Consider the following 22,774-nt stretch of genomic DNA (forward strand, 5'->3'; position numbering starts at 1 on the left):
TTGTTAGGTGGGTGTTTGCGTCCCGTCAGCAGGTGAGAGCTTGCTACCTCAGGTCTAGTTCTGTGTGTGGCATCACCTCCTGGACAGCACTTGTTCGGTGCAAGAGAAAAGTGGATCTGAGGGACAGCGCTTCACCAGGGTAAGCGACAGCATTAGTGAGGGTGGATGTGCACTGTGAATCCTTCCAGAAAGGCCCTGCAGAGAAGGGGCAGGTGACCTGCTGCACTGGTCACCGGCAGGGAGCTGGCGAAGGGACTGCTCTCCCTCAGAAGGGACAAGCCTGCCTTTGGCTTTCAGGGTGGTGCAGCTGTAATTCCCAGCTTACAGCATTGATAATTGTCAGCAAAATGTACAGGTGGGGGCACAGACACAAGTGCTGAAAGCAATCAGAGAGATCTAACTTCCTGCACCGGCAGCTTGGCACCTTCGTGAGCAATAAGCTCCAAGAGGCAGCAGCGAGTCCTAGGGAAGGAGCTGGGAGCACAAGGTGGGGCAGCAGCAAGCACGGGATAAAATCCCGCTGTGAGCCGATTCTGCAACTATAAAGCAGGACAATTTCAGAGAGAAAAGGAAGATTTCTGCTAATGTTGCTTTAGACAGAAGGCTGGAAGCTTGGAGAGTTTTGGTTAAGGGACTTTGGCAGCTAAGCCAAAGTGTAAGCAGCTAAGCAAAGAGTAAGACAGCTAAGCAAAGAGTAAGACAAAGGCTTTTATTCACTGCACTCAAGCAGGAGTTTGTCTGAGCACTTAAGCAGGAACCCAGTGCCTCTGTATGGTCAATAAGAAAACTCTCCCAGAAGACTCTTGACGTTCTCCACTGTCCTTGAAGAGCTGCAGCATGAGGGCCCTTGGACATACGGGCTGAGTGGCCAAACCAGGCAGCGTGGCTTTGTGCGGTCCCAGTTCTTCTTTGCTATAACCTAATAAAGCTCCTGCTTCCAACAGAAAGCCGCTCTACCCAGCTGTTCCCAGGCACTGGCACATCACTAGAAACAGCTGGAAAATCAACAAGTCTTGACATTACATTTTGAGTCTGCGCCACTCACCTCTTTTGGGGTCCTTTCTCGCACCCTCACCAAAAGTGAGTACTTTTGCCATCGGGCTTTCTCCTAACTCACTGACTCAGAAGTCAAAATCAACACAAAAACAGTCCCCCGTCTCCTACATTTGCTGTTATTTTCAAATTGGAAGAGTCTGACTTGGTTTTCTTAAGTGCTGCATGTGATCAGGGATGTCACATTTTCTTGTAAAAAATATCCTCATACATTGAAATGTAAACAGCCCATGGGAAAGAAATTCAGTTTACATTTAATTTCTTCCACTGTTCAAGGCAAAGAAAAGCATACTTATGTGCTGAGAAGTGCTCTGCTCGCTCAGGGGAAACCAGCCATCAGTACTGACTTACCAGCTTTTTAATGACCAACTGTAGGGATCCCAGAAATTATGGCATTCAATCATCACAAAAGATCACGGCGAAAAATAGCTGGGACCAAGAGTCCCTGTGGGAAGCACCACCGGCGCTGGTTCTAGCTAATCAGCAGTGACGCTTTGGGGTGCCATTAAACTGCTCGATTCTGGTGGTTTTAAAGGCAGATTTCAGGCAGCCTCGAGGAGATGCTGACTGTGACCTGCTGCTAGTGCTGTCGGGATGGTGAGTTGTTGTCCTTGGTCCAAAGTCTCTGGGCAGTGTGAGCCAGGGGGTCACCGTCTCCATCTCCTGGGATGTCTCAGAGCTGCAGAGCTCCGTGCAGGAAGGACTTCGTAAAATGCTTCTGCCTGTTCACACACGCAAAATCAGACAAGGCACTTTCTTCTCACCCACATCACTACAGAGATTTTTGTGTGTGTGACTGTCACAGTAAGTTACAGAGCGGCTTGAAGCCTGCCACTGTGGCTATTTCAATTCCTCAGCTTCTTCCCGAAAGACTGTCTTGGGGAAGCGAGCGTTATTTGCTGGTCTCCGTGGCAGTTTACTTGGCCAATGCCCAAGAGACAAAGCAGAAAATGAGAAAATATCAGACTGTCTGCTTCATGCTTCTCCTTACTCAGGGCAATTGATCATAACGTAATCTAAGAAATGGATGGAGAAAGGACCAAATGTGCTGGATAACCTATGGGAAGAGTAACTTCAATAAAGTCCGGTAAGGGATAGCTTCAAATATGTAACACACAAGCAGAGGAGGACTACATTTGCCTAGGAAAGTAGATTAAGAGCCACAAAGATACCAGCTGTGGCTAAGGACATCTGCAAACCTCTAGTCCTGGGTGCTGGGAGATCATCCTAATAAAGTAACTGGAGGTGCTTCCTGGGTCTGGAGCCAGGGTCCAGGCCAGGGTCATGGGCAAGGTGTTCTGACCTCATTTGCTTGTGTCTTTGATACTTCAATGACTCCATCAAATGGGATTGAAATCAACAAATGGATTCAGAAGTTATTAGAGGAAACAGCCAGAAAGCAAGACCCAAGGCTGTGGCACATGGTGCATTTCCAAAGGAAGCCAGGATAAAAATAAAAATAAAAATGCTAGTGTTTGAAAAGTGACGAAAAAAATGACTTCCTCAGGAATGTGTGCTGTTTTCCTGTAGTGAATAAAGAGCTTTCTGTCATTTGTGTTGAATTGTGTTCATCACAGGTTGTCATTTACCACTGGCAACTTGGGAGGTGAACCTGTGAGTTTTCCTGGGCAAAGAAAGTTTCCCTTGAAATAACACATGCAATTATATTAAAAGTCCAGTCCTTATTGCCCCTGCTACCTGCCAAAGTAACAAGTTGTGCAAATTATTTTGAGCAAAATTTACCTATAAGCCCTGAATATTAATCAGGAAATTCCTATGTTCTTTAAACCTGCACTAATAGAAAGTGGAATTACTTAAAATATGAAAACCAAGGCTCCTGCTGAGGTCCGTGTATTTGTTTATGTCACTGTGGAGATGCTAGACAAGTGTGTAGAGTTTGTAAAATCCTTGGGGAATCCCTGAAAAATGGAGTGGGGAAAAAAAGGATTAGCTCCAACAACAAGGGCATCATAAAACTACTGAACATTTCTCTCTTAATTGTGCTTCGTGCTAGAGAATAAAGGAAAGTTATCACAGCTGAATAAAACGCTGAATTCTCTTAGCAGCAAAATGCCTCATTTAGTATAATAGCAGGAATAAACCTCTCAGATCTAAAATATGGTTGAGAAAAAAAAAAGTTAATAACTCATAAAGGTTTTACAAACAATGAAAAAAGCCAAAGCCTGTAAAGTTACTATGCATAAAATATGATAATCTAAAGCAGCAGTTTAATTTGCACTTCTGCAGATCAGAGCTAATATTCCCACTGTACACAGCCATAAATAAAATATATTGTTCCACTGACAACAGACAAAAACACTGTGCATTTTCATGTGTTTTATTTGATTTTTTCACTTACAAAATATGCCTTTTGCCACCTGTCAGTGCATTTAACTCAGAGGATAACAGAACAAACTTGACACCATATCTGTTAGCAGGACTGAGGATACTAATCCTCCAAAGGCAAGGACCCAGATCCTTCCTTGTAGTCTTGTGGGGAAACAACCATACATTTATTGTCGAGTGATTACAGCGTGCAATAAAAACTTGGTGAAGAGTTTCCAAGCAGGAATACTGCAGAACGGTTGAGTGACTCCAAACAAGCGGAGGACGGAGTTCACTGCAGCACTCAGGTACGGGGAGCTGGGAATCTCTGGTGCAGTTGTCTACCCACAAACTTCCATTAGGGCCAAGGGAGAGCAATTAGGGCCATGCTGGAGATGCTGGACCCCCATATGAGAGAGAGAACCTGCAGAAATAACCCTCGCCTCTGTGTATGTTTGTGTGTGTATGTTTAGGTTGGAGGTGGGAGTCCCAGTGCATGGTTTGCTCGAGAAAGGTGCTTCAGCAGCAGCCATGTGTTTCCACGTGCAGAACATAGCATTGGCTCACGGCTGGAGCAGAAGGCATCCACAGCAGGACCAAGGGCATGCTCACCTGCACGGATCACGAGGGGAGGAGAGCACTGTTCGTGGAGCAGATAACGAGGGAAGACAGAGCACAGCACCAGGGAGGAGCGTGAGTGTTAAGCAGGTAGGGGAGACAATAAGGGTCAATGAAGCCCTTCGCAAACAAAATGTCTTCTTCAACAGTGATGCTTCCTTCCAGGCCAGTTTCTATTTGATCAAGAGCCCAGGAGGATTCCCTGTGGTCTCCAAGATCTTGCTCTGCAAGGAGGAGGTTGTCACAGTTCTCTAGACACCTGGACATGCCAGCACTGCCATGGCATAACAAGACCTGTATTTTGGGCTCTCTTTGGGTCTGTTCAAGAACTCTGTGTATCCTGAGTTTCAGGTACCAAATACAATTTTAGATCTAGTTGCGGATGTATGAAAGCCAGGTTAGGAGCCAGCTCAGCCTGGAGATAGAGTAAATTGGGCCTCTGGCTGATACATAAGCAAGCAGACTCTCTTGCGCAAATGGTCCAATTTTTGGTGAAATGTTAGGCCTATCGTTGCATCTCCTGCTGAAAATCTGTTTCAGAGGTGTGCTATCATTTGTGGCCCAGTTATGAATTCTACTGTCCCAAGGGTTTTCTTTCTCTTTTTCCTTTGTGAGTGAGATGTTACAGTCTGTTTGGGCTGCACAAGTACCTCAATTCTCAGCAGATGGCACTATGCTCAAAGGTTGACTCTGGGAGGCACAGGGGAGGACCAGGTCCAAGGAGGAGACGTAGAGGTGTTTTTATGGAGTTTGGGTACATAAGGAAGTTCCCAGTACCTGGCTGGCAAGCTGCAGCTGCTGGTGCACAACCTCAGCCTGCCCCAAATGGGTCAAGACTGGGGAAAGAAGTCACATTCCCCTGGGCAGAACATGGAGTGGGTTCTAGTGCCTCCAGCACAGGGCTGGGAGGAGCATCACGTCCTGTGCAGTGCTCACGCAAGAACAGCAACCCCATGCACATGGGCATAGATGTGAATGTGGGATATGGGTGTCTTGTATTCTTACACCACCTCATCAGGAGCAGCACTTCTGCTTCCTTGGTCCACAGTTCCCCTCTGCAGTAACAGCTCGCTCACATGCTTCATTCACGTTCCCCACGTGGCACAAACCAAACAGCTGTCTCAGGAGTGGCAATTCCCGAGACAAATATCTCAATTTAAAATTCAACATAATTTATCATTTGAATGGAGAAATAAAGAATGGGAAGAAGGAGAGGCAGAAGGAGCAGGAGGGATGGGGACACAAAGAAGAAGTGCTGGATGTCTGCTTTATATCTGCTTTTGCTTTGCTTTTTGTTTTGGTCTGAGAGTAAGCAGAAGACTGAGATAACTGAGGTGCTTTTATATCTTGGTCTCTTCTTATCCACAGGAGGAAGAGAATAGCAGCAAAGAAGATACTTGATATATGTGCTGGTGATTGCAAGTAGCACAGCCAAAGCTAGTTTCAAGGGATGCCAGATTCAATACAGGCCTCGAGTAGGGTCCCCAAGAGAAACCCAGCACAGAAGGATGATCTCAGTGGTCTTTTGCTCTGAGGCAGAACAGGTTATTGAGCATTTTCCACCAGTCTTCAAAAACAGTGTGCATATGAGGCCCAAAGCGTTGATTTGACTAAATTGGGTGCTTCCTGCCTCATCTCTGAGTTACAGCTGGGGTCACAAGATCCTCAGATCTGCAAGTCCAGCACAAGTGGACTTAAGAAACAGCAAGAACTAACTAAGAATGATTTAGGACTAGAGCTTACCTCACCTGCAGCCATATTAGTTAAGAAAGCATGTTGCAAGGCCTACTTAATATCTTCAGGGGGTAGGAAAGGGGCACAGACACCTGAGTGTGACACTTTTGTTGACCACACTTTGCCCTGAGTATTAGGGAGATCTGAGCGGTAACTGAAAGAAAAGGTCTGTGTTCCTTTTGGAGCCTGCTCAGCTCGCACCCTGCCTGTGTGTAGCAGGTACCTGTCTGACTCCAAGCTAAAATGTAGAAAAATGATGGTGTGAGGCTGTTTTGGTTTTCTTTGTTTGACCTAACTATTCGGTGTGTTGCCCTCTGTGTTCACCTTGGAGGTGTTACACTGCAGAAACCTCTTTGGAAGATGTTCACGAGGACTGGTCCTCCACTGAAGCCTGAGGTCATTTTTGTGCTCTCTTCCCTCGGTGCACTGATTACCTCGGGTTGCTCACACCCTAACACGTGACATTTCATTTGCAGAAAACTTCGTCCTTGCTTTCCCTGAGCTCTTGGCCATTAGTTTCCTCCCCAGGAGATGCTGATTGCTGGTGCTGTCCTTTCACGTATGCCCAGTTCATTAAGCCATTCAAGGTGCCACCTACTGCAGCTGCAGAGAGGGCATGGCAGTCCTGTGCTGAATAGGACAAGACAGTTCTGTTTAATCTGTTCAGCCTCACTTCTCCAGGCACTGTCCTGTATTGTATGTGCAGTACACAGCCTAAGTGCCACGGCTAGTGGACACCCTGTGGGTTACTGTAATGAGTAATAGTAATAAAAACACATGGTGAGTCTTTTTTTTTGATCAACATTGCTGACTTTATTCGGTATTAGGAAAATAGCAATATTGATATTTGTCAGAAATTGTAAGAGATTGACCTAAATGTAGTGTGAGGCCTCACAACATATAGAAACAGCAGAGGAAAAGAAATAAAGAAAATGAGAAATGCCTTCTGAAAAGACAGAGGTGTGGGGTATGTGGCTTGTTTAGATGAACCTACAGGGTTGACGTGTTTGTTTGGAATAGGTTTGTTAAGATGGTTTCTCAGTTATTTGTGGAGGTGCACGGCTGCAAAGGAAAGACGTCTCCCCCTCATATTACTGCTTTTGGAAGACGATGATGTGATGGAACATCTGTGAGTGAGGGACACTGACTCTGGGAACTCTGGAAAGTGGTTTTTTGTTTGTTTGTTTGTTTTTGTTTGATCGATTGATTGATTGTTTGTTTCTAAAGCTGATACTTACAAAATGGGATTGTAACCAAAACTGGGCTTTGATACGCCACTGGAAGGTGCTTAAAGTTCCTTCCACCAAACATTGGTCTGATTTCCTATGGCATATATGGGGCTCTCAGTAAGGTCAGTTAAGATATTTTTGTGATTCCCCATCTCTCGCCATCCCATTTTCTCTCTAAAAATATCTGCTTCCAAAGCCCAAAGATACCTGAGCACTTGCAGCAACAACAGTTGATCCCTCACGTACAGGAACATTTCAAGGAACACAGATGCTCCCTTGAATGACTTAGCTCCATGTGGAGAGAAATTAAAGACTCCTGACAGGTGAGAAAATCTGGCGAGGTGTCTATAAACATTGGTTGGAAAGTGACTGATGCCATTTTAATGAAGGATGAAGGGACACCGAGGCAGAGCAGTCACTCACCCACCCTGAGGACCACTGGTATGTGGTGGAAATGTCACCAAAGGGCAAGCCTGTCCTCACTGCTTCGAGCCATCACTGGGACAGTGACAAACACACACACACATAGAAGCCACAGAATAGGAATCATAGAACCACTGAATCATTAGGGTTGGAAAAGACCTTCAAGATCATCTGGTCCAACCATCCCCTACCACCAATGTCACCCACTAAACCATGTCCCTAAGCACCACGTCCAGCCTCTCCTTGAACACCCCCAGGGACGGTGACTCCACCACCTCCCTGGGCAACCCGTCCCAGTGCCTGACTGCTCTTTCTGAGAAGAAATGTCTCCTCATTTCCAACCTGAACCTCCCCTGGCGCAACTTGAGGCCATTCCCTCTAGTCCTATCACTGGTTACCTGTGAGAAGAGGCCGACCCCCAGCTCCCCACACCTTCCTTTCAGGCAGTTGCAGAGTTGCAGGGCTCATGTTGGCGAACTGTGGTTGATCCTCAGAGCTGAGGCTTCCTCTGTGCATCGCCTGCCAGCAGCAGCACCGGGACCATGATCTTAACTGGGACATCAGAGTGCTTCTGTGGTACAACCAAGGGGGGCTTAGGGGTGCCAGGACTGCTGCATGCTCTGGGCAAAGGATCCGGGTGGCTCTTTGTCTCCCAGCACCTCTTTGTCTTCCAGGTGTCGTTGCCACGGCAGCGGCCGCCTGTCATCGCTGCACTGGGTGAGAAGCGGGCGGTTCACAGTGAAAACAGCCCCCAAATCCTCATCCATATACAGAATCCAGACAAATTTCCAAGTCCTGAGAATGCCTCATACTTTCCTATGTCCCCTCCTCCCCCATTCCTTCTACCTCGAGAGGAAAAATGTGTGTTTGCTTTTCCTGATGTGCCAGAGACCAACGTTTAGCCCAGCCAGTCCTTGCCAGGAAGATTGTTGCTGGTAGCAGTGATGTTGGAAGTGCTTTGAGCGAAATCCATCCCTACATTTTTACCAGGAAATTTGTGTTGAAATGGCAAAGGATGAGCAGTTGAAAGATGAAAGACCCTCTTTGTCCTCTTCAGCACCGCATCCTACTTGGTGAGGAGGAAAGGGACTACTGAAAAAAAATCAGAAGAGGAAGAAAAAACGTATCCTGCTGCAGCAACCCTGTGGATTGATGGTGAAAGCTGGAAGGACAGAAATTTATTTTCACCAAAAGTTTCACCACGCCACCTCCGCACTCGGTGCTCATTGTGCTGCTTATGTCACTTGTGTCACCAAAACCTCTTGCCTAGAAAAACAATTTTTCCCTTAAAGCTCAGACAGCAGTTGACTAACTAGTATTCCTTCCATCATTAGTGTTTTCCAGCTATGGCGTTGAACAGGGAGCTATATCAGGAACATACAGTACATAAAAACATTCTGGGAAGAAACAGTCCCTGGAGGCAGGGATGAAGCAAACCTAAAAGAAGAGAAAAACCTTTACACTATCAAAGGCAAACCCACTTGCAAAGATGGAAATATCTCATCTGGGAAGAAGAAAAGGGGTTGGGGGTAACAAGAGGCTTGCCAGGACAGCAAGACTTTCTCGGTAAACAGGATTGTATTTGAACTATTCCATGTAAAACAAACAAACAAACCAAACCAAACAAAAGAAAATGAACAAAAAACCCCACATAGTTTCTGAACTTCAGACAAGGAATATCAGAGCCATTCCACTAGAAAGAAGTATTTTGGTAGAAGCTTCTTCTAACTAAAGTATTTTTATACATATTTAAAGTATTTAAAGTATTTTTATTTTATCCAACTAAAGTATTTTCAGACCTTTGAAGGTCTGAAAAAAAATAATAAAAAAATGAAGACCTGAAACAGCTTTCAAGAGTTGTCTCCTACTAATCGTGATGGTTTTTAATCCTGGTTTCTCATACACTCCTTTTGAAGCATCTCATTCTTTCTACCTGTCCTGAGTTGCCAGCTGAATCGTTTTTATCACCAACCAGGTTCAATTACTGAGATTAATTTGGCTCAAGGTCTCACGAGCAGAGGGATTCCTGTGGCTTACAGAAGCAGTCTGCAACCAAACAGAAACTAAACAGCTTCCTCTAAAGTTTAATACAATTTCAGCAGAAAAATGGGGACATTACCTGCTGTCACTAAAGTGCCTCTTCCACATCCTGCAGTATCAGGAGCTGAGCTGCAACAGGAACACAAATCCAGGTTGAAGTACCTTCTATAAATACAGTCCTGATCTTCAAATCCATTCATCCATCGCTTCTTCCCAATGGCTTTGTAGGACCAACCAACTTAAAACTCTGCCTACACATTTAAAGCAAGCCTCCAGGTAGATTTAGGATCACAGGTGAACTTCAGGAAAGTGTCCGGTCTTGTCTGTATGTATGCTTAGCTTTTGAGCTCCACCACTTGGTTTTGTTCAAATAACACGAGATACAATAGCACCTACCCTAGCTGCCAAATTCAGGTGTACAACTGAAAAACATGATCTGAGCACGCGTCTAACATTTAGTGTAAGTGCTGGTCATGTCTTCCAGCAGGTAACCCTACAGCAGGAGAGGTGACGAGAGCAATGCAACCCACAGGTGGGTGCTCTTCAGAAACAACCAGGATGAAAATGAAGCAAAGCACCAGCCTTGGCTCAGGCTGTGCCTGGAGCCCGGGGACTCCTTTCAGCTCCACCCTGCATCACTTGGCTTTGAATGGGTGATCTGAAGCTTTGTGAAATTACATCACTGTAGGTGCCCGGCGGGTCACTGTCACCAGTGGGCGTCAGATACCTGGGTGCCGTAAAGGACTGCACTTCTGTAAGTATTGCATGTCCCTGTTAGAGAGTTTTACAAATGCTAAGTTTTCCAAAAGCAGGACCACAATCACTTGATATCTTTGGGGTCTTATATTTTTGATGGTAGGAGATGGTAAGAACGAGAACAGGAGTCCTGGGAAGTAAAGGGGTTGTTTTATCCATTTCATTTTGCATCTATCCATAAGACTTCACTCCAGTAAAAGAATGGATCTGAGATTTGATAATCAATCAGATTTGATAGCCATTAGTTCTGCACTCTTAGAGATGTCTGCAGAAACCCAATTATTACTATTTTGATGACAATGGAAAGAGCGTTTGCAGACTTGTGGAACAAAATGATGTAATTTAGTCACTTTCTGTGAGATACTATTGATGCTCTAATTGAAAAATATACTCTGATGTAATTACCCCACATCTTTATAAGCCTGCCTCAGGAGCACAATAAAAGAACAAATGGGAATATTTTTACTGTACCATGTGAGAAAAAGTCCTCAAAGTTTTACTTGTATTATGTCATGAACGTTCTGGAGATGGAAGCTTCATAAAATTAAGATGTTTTCCTAATTTGATTTGGCAGCCTCTTGGGGCAGGATCTGAAGGCAGCTTTAAGCACAGAAATCAGAGATGGACTTAAAGGACGGACTCACACATAATATGTGGGTGCCCTGTGCCCTGGTATGCCTCAGGGTATCTCCTTCAGCTTCCACCTGCAGCTCCTGAAGGACATAGGTCTCCAACATGCTACCATTTCCCAGACCACCTGCAGATAGGTTAGATATGCCCGAGTGCCTAAAATGGCACTGGATGCTTGTGTGTAGGCTCCTGGTTTGCTTCCTCTGTGCCAGAGTCAAAGTCGTTATCCTAAGGAGTTGTTCACCTGAACCCTGAAAGGGCAAGAGGGAAAAGGAAATGTCTCCTTGGCTCTCCTTGTCCTTGTTTCTTTGGTTCTGCAGTGCTTTCAAGAGCGAATCTGCTCTGCTTTTGCAAAGAAACCAGCCCAAAAACGTTGCGCGGGGCAGTGTGCCCCCAGGAGAGGCTCAGGCCCTGCCTCCCCGGGGTAGGACAGGGCACGGCCACCTGTGGTTAGCTCTAGGAGACCCATTTCTGCACACAGGTTTCTGATATTACCCTGGGGGTGCTAGCAGCCAAATCTGTGCACGCTAGAGCAGCGCTTTAGCTCCGGCGCTGTAACTCCCCTGCAGCACCAGCACTTGTAAGGGCCTACATCCTCCACATGGCACTCTGGTTGGCGTGGGGAAGAGATCCTAGTGTAAAATCTCATCCTTGTGTTGCTAAGAGCAAAACCAGACAGCGTGAAAGCCTGCAGGGCTTGCCACCAGCATCAGCAGTGCAAGCACCAAGCTGGGCAGGGCTGCACTGAGTCCATGTGATGGGACTGACGAGGTGCACAGCTTGTATAGGCTACAGAGGACCTCACCTAAAATACCTGTAGTATCACGATCTATGCTAATGAGTGCAGCAGAATTGTCTAAGTGGAAGCGACAACACCTTAATTTTAAAGAAAGGATGGTGTATTTGTGGTTGTTAATGGGCCAGGAGCCCCTTACCAGAGTTAAAGGGATGGCTGAGGCTGAAATGCCATCACCCTAACTGCTGCCAACTGCAATCCCAGGGAGCAGAAATGTGCTATTTACTGCCATTTCTGCACTTAAAAAGGACCTGCCAACCCAGGAGCCCCTCAGAAAGCTCAGGGAGAGCAGAGCTGGTGTCAGGATCCCCTGTGGTGTAGGAGAAATGGCTGGTGCTTCAGTAGCTGCTCTGAAACTCAAGTAATAACATACTCCAGGCAATCAGCATTTGCTCACCTAATTTTTCCAGTCTTCTAGTCATGTGCTGTGGTACCACTAACCACCCCCCAAAGATGAGACAGCCCAGCTCGGTGTACACACCAGTTCTTGCTGGGATCCTTGCCATGCTAAGCGGGAGACACTGGTGGGCCCACAACTCCCTCAGAGTGAAGCACAAGGTGGCTGCCTTCCTCCTTTCCCGTGCCCCGAGCACCCACAAAAAGCTCCTGCTCTAGGAGGAGGTTCAGGAACCAGGAAGCAGCATGAGGAGAAGACAGCAGAGCCAGGATTCTCCTGCATTCACCCAAAGACCCCCAGCAGGTCCCCCCCAGCACACTCCCTGCCTCCTCTATCATCACTGAGAGCACGCACATCTTGCCACCATCTGCATTGCATTTGCTGCCCCTGGAGCCTTTCCTGATTATTCAGTGAGGGATAGACAGGCTCATAACATATTAATAAGCAAGTTTTTTGTTTGTTTTGTTTTGTTTTGTTTTTTATATATTTTTTTTATTTATGACACAGCCTGCTCCCTGCTTTGGGCTGGAGACACTGTGCAGTAAGTCATAATAAATATAACAAAACAGTATAAATAAGTAACCAGCTTTAATCCTAGCTGCAGAATTATTAGGCAGGTTAATGAATGGAAAATCAGATTTTTGTTTTCTCTTCATTGTTCAAGTTTCTCTGGAAGCTGTGATTTTCAGGGTCTACCTGGGACTCTATGAAGGGGCAGAAGACAGCCAAGATTCAGAGAGGCAGGAGTGACTCGAGCACCAAAAGGAAAGGCTGGTGCCTCTGTCCTTCACTTTGGGACCAGATGAACTGGGGATCAGGGGGAGCAGTGTGGTGCCATCGGTTGGTGTCAGCACAGACAGCTGGTCCCTCTCAAAAGCAGCAGCACCTGGGGTCACGTTGGGAAATGACACAGAGAAATCCTGGCCTTTGTCCCACATCGCACCAATTCCCTTTTAGGTACCACCACAGCTAGTGCTGGCTGAGACCTGGGCAGGGATTTCTTTTTCACTTCTGATAAATGCCTTTATTTCTGGTATAATGTTATTTTAAGCCAGCTGTGACGTAGGTTTGGATGATAACATCACTGGCACCCATCAATCTTCTCTCCTATGGGCCACAGAGTGAGAGGTGGGGGCCAGGCTTGGTCTCTGCCCCCTCCGTCAGCAAGGACCACCGAGGCTGGACCATGAACCAGAGCTGCCATTCCCAGGTGATGTCCTGCTCTTCCTATTTCTCCTCCCGCCAAGAGAAGCTCCTCAAGAAGCTGCAGGCTGAGAAAGCCTTTCGGGAGGAGGTTCAGGGCTTTCAGAAGACAATGAAGAACTTTCGGGAAAAGATCAAGGCATTTCGGGAAAAAATTGGAGCTTTCAAGATGGCCATCCAAGCCTTCTGGGAGGAGGAAAAGCCCATCTGGGAGGAGGAAGCTGCCTTTTTGGAGGAAGAAAATGCTTTTCAGGAGGAAGCAGAAACCTTCTGGAGGGAATATTGTGACTTCTGGAAGCACTCTAATGCATTCTGGAAGAAGGATGCAGATTTCTGGAAAGAAGATCAGCTCCTCTGGGAGGAAGACAAAGTCCTTCTGGATGAGGACAGAGTCCTATGGGAAGAAGAAAAAGCCCTGTGGGCAGATGAAAAAGCTCTCCTGGAAGAGGAGAGAGCAGTCTGGAAAGATGAGGAAGCACTCCATGAAGATGAAAAAACCCTTGAGGAGGAGAAGATATTGATCTGGCAGGAGGCCTTTGGTCCCGAGAGAGAGGATGGGCTGCTCCTGGCTGTTGCTGGGGTTGGTTCTTGGGGTGTTGCTGCCTGCAGAGGAAGAGCGTAAATTGTTCTCCTAGGCTTGGAAACAGGAAAGCCACATATACGGGCATTTATTTAACAGTGCTGCAGTTCAACCACTTCTCTGAAATAACATCTCTAGATATACATGTTAATCAGAGTAGTTTGTTTGCTTGTTTGTTGCTGCTATTTGCTTTAAAGCCATTGCACACCTTTTCACAGAATCACAGAATCACACAGAATCACAGAATCGTCTAGGTTGGAAGAGACCTCCAAGATCATCTAGTCCAACCTCTGCCCTAACACTGACAAGTCCTCCACTAAACCATATCACTAAGGGCTACATCTAAACGTCTTTTAAAGACCTCCAGGGATGGTGACTCAACCACTTCCCTGGGCAGCCCATTCCAATGCCTAACAACCCTTTCAGTAAAGAAGTTTTTCCTAATATCCAACCTAAACCTCCCCTGGCGCAACTTTAGCCCATTCCCCCTCGTCCTGTCACCAGGCACGTGGGAGAACAGACCAACCCCCACCTCGCTACAGCCTCCTTTAAGGTACCTGTGGAGTGCGATAAGGTTGCCCCTGAGCCTCCTCTTCTCCAGGCTAAACAACCCCAGCTCCCTCAGTCGCTCCTCGTAAGACTTGTTCTCCAGACTGTGAGGGAGACGTCAGCTTCGTTGCCCTTCTCTGGACTCGCTCGAGCACCTCAATGTCCTTCTTGTAGCGAGGGGCCCAAAACTGAACACAGTGCTCGAGTTGCAGCCTCACCAGAGCCGAGTACAGGGGCACAATCACTTCCCTAGACCTGCTGGCCACACTGCTTCTTATGCAAGCCAGGATGCTGTTGGCCTTCTTGGCCACCTAAGCATTATTTGTTCTTTTGAGGTCTTGCAGTCTGAGCAATGGGTGGGTAAAGCCATGAGGTGAGGGTTTCATGGCTGAGATCGTGTTCTGGAGCTCACAACCGGTCACCTAACTTTTTGAAGTTTCTACCGAGTCAACAGTTCATATAGAATCATAGAACCATAGAATCATTAAGGTTGGAAAAGACCTCCAAGATGATCTAGTCCAACCATCCCCCTACCACCAATGTCACCCACTAAACCATGTCCCTAAGCACCACATCCAACCTCTCCTTGAACACCCCCAGGGACGGTGACTCCACCACCTCCCTGGGCAACCCGTCCCAGTGCCTGACTGCTCTTTCTGAGAAGAAATGTCTCCTCATTTCCAACCTGAACCTCCCCTGGCACAACTTGAGGCCATTCCCTCTAGTCCTATCACTGGTTACCTGTGAGAAGAGGCCGACCCCCAGCTCCCCACATCTTCCTTTCAGGTAGTTGCAGAGAGCAATGAGGTCTGCCCTGAGCCTCCTCTTCTCCAAACAACCCCAGCTCCCTCAGCTGCTCCTCACAGGACTTGTGCTCCAGGCCCTTCACCAGCTTCGTAGCCCTTCTCTGGACACGCTCCAGGGCCTTGATGTCCTTTTTGTAGTGAGGAGCCCAAAACTGAACACAGTACTCAAGGTGCGGCCTCACCAGAGCTGAGTGCGGGGGAATATCAACTGATAAATGATGACCTTCCAATCCTCCACATTTAAGAGTCACAGTGGAGACTCCTATGAGTCTTAATGATGAAACTCTTGCTGTTCCACCAGGTTTGGACTCTGACTCCCCACATAACTTCTCAGGAGCATGACAGGAACATCACCTGCTCGGTTTAACCCCACACAACCTCTGCCTAGCTGACAGGGGCAGAGGGTGGGGAGAGAAGTGGGAGAGATTACAGGAGTCAGCAGTGTGTGGGAACAGATGCAAGCTGGAGGGAAAGTTGGCAGCAAGTCCCTCAGCAAGGGGGAAATAAATTTAGCTGTGTGAGTATGTATGTGTGTGTAAGATCAGGAGAAGATACACACAGGGATTTGGGTTATTATTCACCTGCTGAGCAACTACTGCCAGTGCACCACCTTCTTCCACAGCGTGCAGGAGCTTCTTGCAGAAAATCCTCGATAGCTGCAGTGAAACACATGGTGGATGTCGAGCAATATTTTATGTGGTGTGAGCACAGACCTGGTGCCTTCTGCTGATAAAAGCAGCTGTGGCGCAGAAATTGCTGTTGTTCTTGCCCTGCCTTTCTGCTATGTTGTTTTTTTTCCAGGATGAACTAAACTCAGATGCTCTGCTCTTCTGAAGGCAGAGCTGGAGAGGCTGATCTAGAGGCAAATCTCCCTGTGACCCTCTGCACATCCAGGAGAGTGGGGAACAAGGTCAACAGTGACAATTTCTCCTCCTTTCAGTCAAACCAGACTATGATTTTTCTCTTGTATGCTAGCATTAGCAGCTCACTCCCCTTATGGGATATAATCCCATATATATGGGATTTTACACTGAAAAGACTCAAGGACACGGTGTAGAAACCTTTACAATTGCTGCTGAAGAATTGAGTGACTTCTGCAACTGTCAGGCATACCTGGGCTGTCACTCAAGTTCAGTCCTTTGTGATCTGCTGCGGGATAAGGCTGGGTGTCCTGATTAATTGTGCTCAGGACAAATTATGCACTATGTCTATCCTGAAAGATCCATGAATATTTATTGCTCAGTGAATAACCAGCCCATAAAAAAGCCAGCTGATTCAGCCATGGTAGGAATGTTTTGCAACTTTTGTTATTATTATTCTATTATGTAAGCCAGAGATAAAAATGACCTATTAGACCATTCAGTGCAACTTCCTGCAAATTCAGGGGACTTACGCATTCGAGCTTTATCATTAGGTGCTATAGAGAGAAAGAACCTTTCAGAAAATAACAGTATGCAAAAAGCACTTGTCACTTAATATATTTTAATGTCAAAAAGCCAAGAATTTATCTCAGTTATTCAAATCCACATGTCAAATTAACATCCATTTAAACTAAAATTAGGTATGTTTTCTCTCACAAAGAACTCGAAGCACATGAAATGCTCTTATGAGAGCTCCTATTCACTTCCTCCTGCACAGGAGAGCAGAACAGCGTTTCTCTGGTGAGAATGCTCTCAGTATAATACAATGGTTGCGAAACTTGAGACATTGCACATTCCAGCAGAGAAGAAACCAAAGTTTAGCCAGGAAAAAAAGGGTGTACTCATACAGTTTTAAACTGCTGGTAGCTCCCCCCAAAATACTGCACCCATCTGGCATTCAGATGGCATCTGACATCGGTGCCATTCGGTGGCACTTGCTGGGGTGACATTGCTGGAGAAAGAAATGAGCCATGTACCAAGGGCTTACAAGGGTTGGTATTTCTCAGTGGGAAATTAGAGGACACCTGCTCAGCCCTGGACTGAGGACGAATTTCAGGCATGAAGCCAGTCTCTACTGACTTTCTGGAATGATGAAAATGAGAGGAGCAAATAAAACAACCATTGTTGTGCTTGAAGTTTGCCACCTTTAAAACACACAGATGGATGCTGTAGAGCTGTGAAATTCAGAGTAAAAAAATACATGAATACACCTCTCTTGATAGAGTTGTTTGCGAATATGGCATAGGTTGGCTGTTTGGGGCAAGAAAGAAGAGGACATGCCTGAAGAACTGGAGAAGTTTAAAGCACGGGCTCACCTAAAGGAGGGTGGAAGGGCCTAAAGAAGCTGCCAGATCCACCTGTGTCTCAAAAGCTGCTATACCTATAATGCTCTGTCCAAATGCTTGCCTAAACAGTTTTTGAATGCTTCATCCCTAACACTGGTGTGGTACAGCCACCACCTACCCTCTAAGGCTTCACTCATTTTAATATTTTTATGGTGTCTGAGGTGAGTCTCCCTAATTGCACTTTTGATTTCTTACCTGTAGTCCTGTCCACAGCAGACATGGAGAAGTCTTTCTCTTTACGCTGTATTTATTTGTCGGACGCCTGTTTCTGTCTTCTCTATCCAACTCTCCCTAGACTAACCTGTCCATCTCCTTCTGTCCTCCTTCACTGACCATGTGCTTTAGATATCTGGAAGGCTTCTGTCCCTACTTCTGGCCCTCCCTCCACAGGACTGAAAAAAATGAGATAAATTACAGCATCCAGATGCAATCCCAAAGATGCCAAAAGTCTAGGTCGCAGCAGAAGATACTGTATTGCAGAAGGTATTTGGCAGGAAAAAAGAAAAAAAAAAGTATAATTTGTGTAATTTCAGAAGGATAAAACCTAAATACAGGGAAACATGGTGAACCCAAACACACCTTATATGTTGGCAGTGCCAATCATTTAAAGCCAATAACCCTCCTGCTCTCCCTTTGGTGCTGTGGGAATGTCTGGCTTGTGCCGGAGCTCACCTGCCCTCTGGTGTGGGCCATGCACTTCTTGTTATCCTTCCCTGGAAATCCTCTGTAAATTGGAGAAAAATATGGAAGTATTTTGGAAAATATTACAGAAAAAATATGTCTGGGCTTTATCCACACTGAATGCCAGTCCTGACTTCAGTCACAAGCCAACTGATGCTGATAAACCCAAAACTCGTCTTTCTAACTGACATTCAAGAGTTTTTCCTTTTAAAATTTCACTGAAGGCTATTTTGTGTTCAGGGCCACAATGGTGGAAGTGATGGACTGCAACTTTGTACCTCTAGAAACACGGAACAACCCAAAGCCCAATGGGTCTTACAGAGGGATGGCAGCAACTTCCTCACAGAGCAGTAAAGAGATTGAATCATTAGTGCCAAATCAGCATAAATACTTGAATAGGAGAAATAAATAGCTCCTGAGCTCACCTGCACGTTTGTAAAAATGCAGTCATCAAAAAGCATTCCTGACGCATCTGTGGAGCTAACCCGTGGGAGATGCAAAACAGGAAAAAATGGTGAGGAGTTATTTAAGGCAGCTGACATGTCTGCAGGTGTCATAAGCTGGAACGGTAAGAGACACAGAATAAAATTAAATCTATTCAGTATATGTATGTATATATATCTGTGTGTGTGTGCGTACATCTATAATTTCCAACTCTTCATGACAGTCATTGCATAGGAGGAGTGTAAAAGAGCTGTGACTCATGCAAAATTGGAGGTATGGAGAGCATCCAGTCAGAAATACAAATCCTGCCACTCTGCCAAGAAGCAAGACTGAATTGATGAGGAGTGGATGCAGAGAGTGTAAGAGAAAGAGAAGGAGCAATTAGAGAAGAAACAAATTAGAATCAAATAATAATAAAAAATAACCATGCTTTTGACCTTTAGAATTCAACATCTACTTTGAGTTGAAGAAGAGAGGAACCACTGAGAAGATGTATTTTTTAAACAACTCTGTAATGCTGAGAATCTCTCCTCTCTTTTTTCTTTTTCTTAATTTTCCATTACTTATTGATTGAAGCAGGAGAATGACTGGCAGAGAGGGAGAGAATTGCAGATTCTTGAAATTTGGGGACTTTGGGGGAAGATTTTGGTCCTGATCCAGAAGTTTTCTCAGTCTATGCAATCCCTCAGAGTACTCAAAATATCCCAAGGTCTCATCTAAATCTGTATATAAAAATACAAAAAAAAAATAATTATCTAAATCTGTATTTAAAAAGCTGTGATTCTTCTGGATCTTCAGGATCTTCAGAAACCATGGTGGCAGTTTTAAAGATAAACACACCTTGGATTTTGGATCTTCAGCTTTGCACTACGCTATCAGTGACACAAAGCCACCAAGCAAACAACCAACTTTCCTTGGCTGCAAACTATCCTCTTCTTTGTGATTTTTTTGCCCCCTGCTCTACTCATTGAGCTGTACTACCTCTGCTCTTGGAAGTGGTGCTTTGGTTACTCCCAGCAGGAGCTGTGCACCTAATGATGGACCAAATCGCAGCACTAATGCTGGGGACCTCAGCATGGGGCTGTTACTGCATCACCTTCATTAGCACCCCATTCTTCACCATGCCGCTCAAGGACAGCATGCCAAAAATTAATTAAGGGTAGTATCTCACACAGCTATCCATCCTCCAAGTCTTTAACGTGAGTATAGCATCACGATTTTCTTATCCCGCGGCACAGCTTTCTGAGCATTTTGGCGTGGGAGCTCTTCCAGTAGAATTACTGTTATTATTATTATTCATGTGAACACATTTCCAGGGCTCTGCTCAGGTAGACTGAGAACACTGAAATAAAAGTTGGGTTGAAAAGCTGTTATTTAGCTGCTCATCCTGCCAGTAGATTTCCAATTCATGCATGTTTTGTTTGTTTTTTTTCCCTTGTCCTTACAGGTGGACCCGCACACTCGCACCCTGACTGCCTTACTACAGGCTGAAGGAAATGAGTAAGACCAAAAGTAAAGCAGGCGCCTCTTTTGTGAGCACGCACAAAAAAGCCACTTTTCCCATAGCGATGTCAAGCTGCAGCCCAGACACAAAGTCACACCGCAGAGAAAGCTATAACTTCCCCAGTCGTTCCCTGCCATATACACACTTCATTTTTCAAGTGATTGTTACTGGACTTGCATCATACCAAGATACGTGGCATTTTCTTCTCAGCGCCACTCAGACTTGCATCTGTGCAGCCTGCAGCTAGGTTTAATGTAAAAAGGTGGCCCAAACAGCAGCCCGAGGGAAAGTCATTAATACTGTGAAATAATTAAGAGATGAAGAAACAATTGCATGACCTGACCCTTCACATGGATCAGCTGAGGAGTGAGATCTCCCCAGGAGCAGATGTAATCAAGGGTGGATGGAGACAGATGCAATTCATAGTGTGGATACAGCTTGAAATACCTCTCCCTCCCTCCCAGGCACACCTGGCCCTGGTAGGGAGCAGAATGGGGAGAAGGACTTTGTGTAAACTGATGTTCCTTCTAATGAAGGCATAAATAGCAAGGCCTGCAAGGATCCCTCCATGGGGAAGCAACAGCCCTGCACCAAAAGCAGCAGCGTGCTTTACACCCAACACACATCATGCTGCCCGTTCAGGGGTCTCTGCCTTGGAAATCCAAGGGTGACCACTGCTTCCCAGGGCGCACCTTCCTCAACCCTACAGCCACTTTCTTCCCACAGCACCAGCTCTGGAGAGGGTGGTGGGCTTTCATGTGCATCTTTGGCTGGGTGGGTTCGTGGCTGGAGGGCAGCAGCTCCCTGGTGCTTGGTCTCACGTCCCCACACCCAACTGTCCCCACAGAACCTCTAAGGAGTGCTCCACCCACCTCCTGGGTTCTTTCCAGGCACAGGCCCACGGACCTGGTGCACTCACCAGCAATCGTGGAGGACTGGCGCGGGCAGACACAAACTGAGCCAGGAGCCAGGTCATGGCCATGGCTTGATATACATGGAGGGAACGGACCAAGCCCAGATTTTAATGCCAGAAACATCTTTACAATCCTGGTATTTTTAGCATCCAATCCAAGAATCTCACAGAACAGCATTTATAACCTACTCCAACCAGAGTCAACTCCAAACAGATCTGACTGGGGAACAGCAGGTGAGGAGATATCTACAACATTTCTGCATAAGTATTCCCACAGGTTGCTCTTTTTGCTACTCCTCTCTCACAGGCATCTGTGATTCAGCTCCCATCGCAAGCATGTTCTACCAGCTGAGCATCTGACACTCTCCAGCAGTTTTATCCTGCAGCTCTTCTGTGTGCTAAGGACTAATGTTGTAGCAGTGTAACAGGCTGGAAAACAAGCAGTCTGTGCTACCAGCGTGCATGGCCTGGGTGCACACCGCTGCCATACTGGAAGCCCAGGGGCACACCAGTGTCCTTTCCCAGAGTGCTGCAGTTTACTTGGGAAGGAAACAGGCAGACATGAGAGACACAGATAGGTCTGGATGTCAGGGTAGGACAATGACCACACTATAAACCTAAGCTATGCACTCAGGATCCACAGAGTCACAGAGTGACAGCACGGCTGAGGCTGTCAGGGAGCTCTGGAGGCCCCCGGCCCCAAGCCCCGCTCCAGCAGGGCCCCCCAGCGCAGGGTGCCCAGGACCCCGTCCAGGCGCCTTGTGCCGCTCTCCCAGGAGGAGACCCCACAGCCTCTCTGGGCAGCCTGGGCCAGTGCTCAGCCGCCCGCCCAGCACACAAGTGCTGCCTGGTGCTCAGAGGGAGCCTCCTGCCTGCCCCTTGGTGCCCACTGCCCCTGGCCTGGTATCCATTCAGCCTGTACATCAACAGCTTGTCTGCAAAGATCTTGTGGCAGACGGTGTCAAAGGCCTTAATAAAGTCCAGGTAGACAAGTCTAGGTAGTCCAAAGATTTAAAGGTTGATATTCAGGCACAAAATGCGACTAATGCACGAAAGGCCTGCATACCTTCAAGGGCCTGGGCTGGGGTGACCTGTCTGACAGCAGGAACACGTCTCTCAGAGGGCTGACCCTGGGTTTTGGGGGCACTACACATGGCAGTGACCAGAGCCGCCTTCTCCTCTCCTTGCCTGAAGCCACTGCTGAGGTCCCAGATATAGCAGCAGGCCAACCCCTCTCCTGTAACAAGAGGAACACAGTTTTTACCCAGGTACTATGATAGTACACCACAGACATTATGGGAAACCTGTGGGTTAGATTTCCTAAGGAACAGCTAAGTCATCCCACAGACAGCTCCGCTCCAGGTGGTCGGTGTTGGCACTGTCACTCCTCCAAGACCCACGCTGGCAGCAGCAGCAACAAATGTCACCCTCCGTCACCCTCTGCTGTGCTCTGTCTCTCGGTTATCATACCATGTGTGATATGCAGGGAAATGCAGGCAAAAATATCAAAATAAACCAGGCAGAAGTGCTGGTTGGAAGGAGAGTCTGTGGCCAGGAAAACCCAAAGAGACAGTAGCTCCAGTCTGGACAGCTCTCCTCATAACATGCCTATTTTCTGCCGAACAGCAAACAGCAAGAAATATATGCAATGTTTGGCTGCTAAAATGATTTGCATTTTATGTAGTGGTGCTGGACCACTCTGTTGAGTGCTGGCATGTGAAATTATCAGTTCACAACCTCAAGTACAGAGACAATAGCTGGTGCAGCACACATTGCCATTGGTGCGTATTTTTAGACTGTTGTAGGCATTTGCAGCCATTTTGAAGT

The 22,774-nt window shown here is 46.5% G+C and overlaps 1 protein-coding gene and 1 long non-coding RNA gene across 4 annotated transcripts; both read left to right on the forward strand.

Annotated features, from left to right (window-relative positions):
• Positions 1–24: 24 nt before the first annotated feature.
• On the forward strand, positions 25–2,668 carry LOC308183595. Its single transcript, XR_013942473.1, has 3 exons — positions 25–139; positions 945–1,080; positions 2,049–2,668. It is a non-coding gene; the product is annotated as an uncharacterized lncRNA (long non-coding RNA).
• Positions 2,669–3,641: 973 nt separating this feature from the next.
• CCDC70 (coiled-coil domain containing 70) lies at positions 3,642–22,309 on the forward strand. Of its 3 annotated transcripts, XM_080571832.1 has the most exons (3): positions 3,642–3,827; positions 3,928–4,086; positions 13,122–15,318. In XM_080571832.1, the coding sequence occupies exons 1-3, from the start codon at positions 3,765–3,767 to the stop codon at positions 13,824–13,826; spliced, it is 927 nt and encodes a 308-aa protein (XP_080427958.1). In that variant the 5' UTR covers positions 3,642–3,764; the 3' UTR covers positions 13,827–15,318. The 3 variants fall into 3 exon arrangements, 2 of the variants coding, with proteins under 2 accessions (XP_080427958.1, XP_080427957.1); XR_013942723.1 differs by lacking the exon at positions 13,122–15,318 and adding an exon at positions 19,978–22,309 and having other exon boundaries at positions 3,696–4,086; XM_080571831.1 differs by having other exon boundaries at positions 3,696–4,086.
• Positions 22,310–22,774: the final 465 nt, after the last annotated feature.

Source organism: Anser brachyrhynchus, assembly GCF_964034855.1.
Source record: "Anser brachyrhynchus genome assembly, chromosome: 1".
NCBI classification, from domain to species: Eukaryota; Metazoa; Chordata; class Aves; order Anseriformes; family Anatidae; genus Anser; species Anser brachyrhynchus.

What these genes read in the sequence shown, in the direction of transcription:
- CCDC70 (XM_080571831.1), top strand. Translation starts at nt 3,844, where the DNA reads ATGTTTAGGTTGGAGGTGGGAGTCCCAGTGCATGGTTTGCTCGAGAAA. An exon ending in GGAGCGTGAGTGTTAAGCAG is followed by an intron (nt 4,087 to 13,121) that starts GTAGGGGAGACA and finishes TATGGGCCACAG; the next exon opens with AGTGAGAGGTGGGGGCCAGG.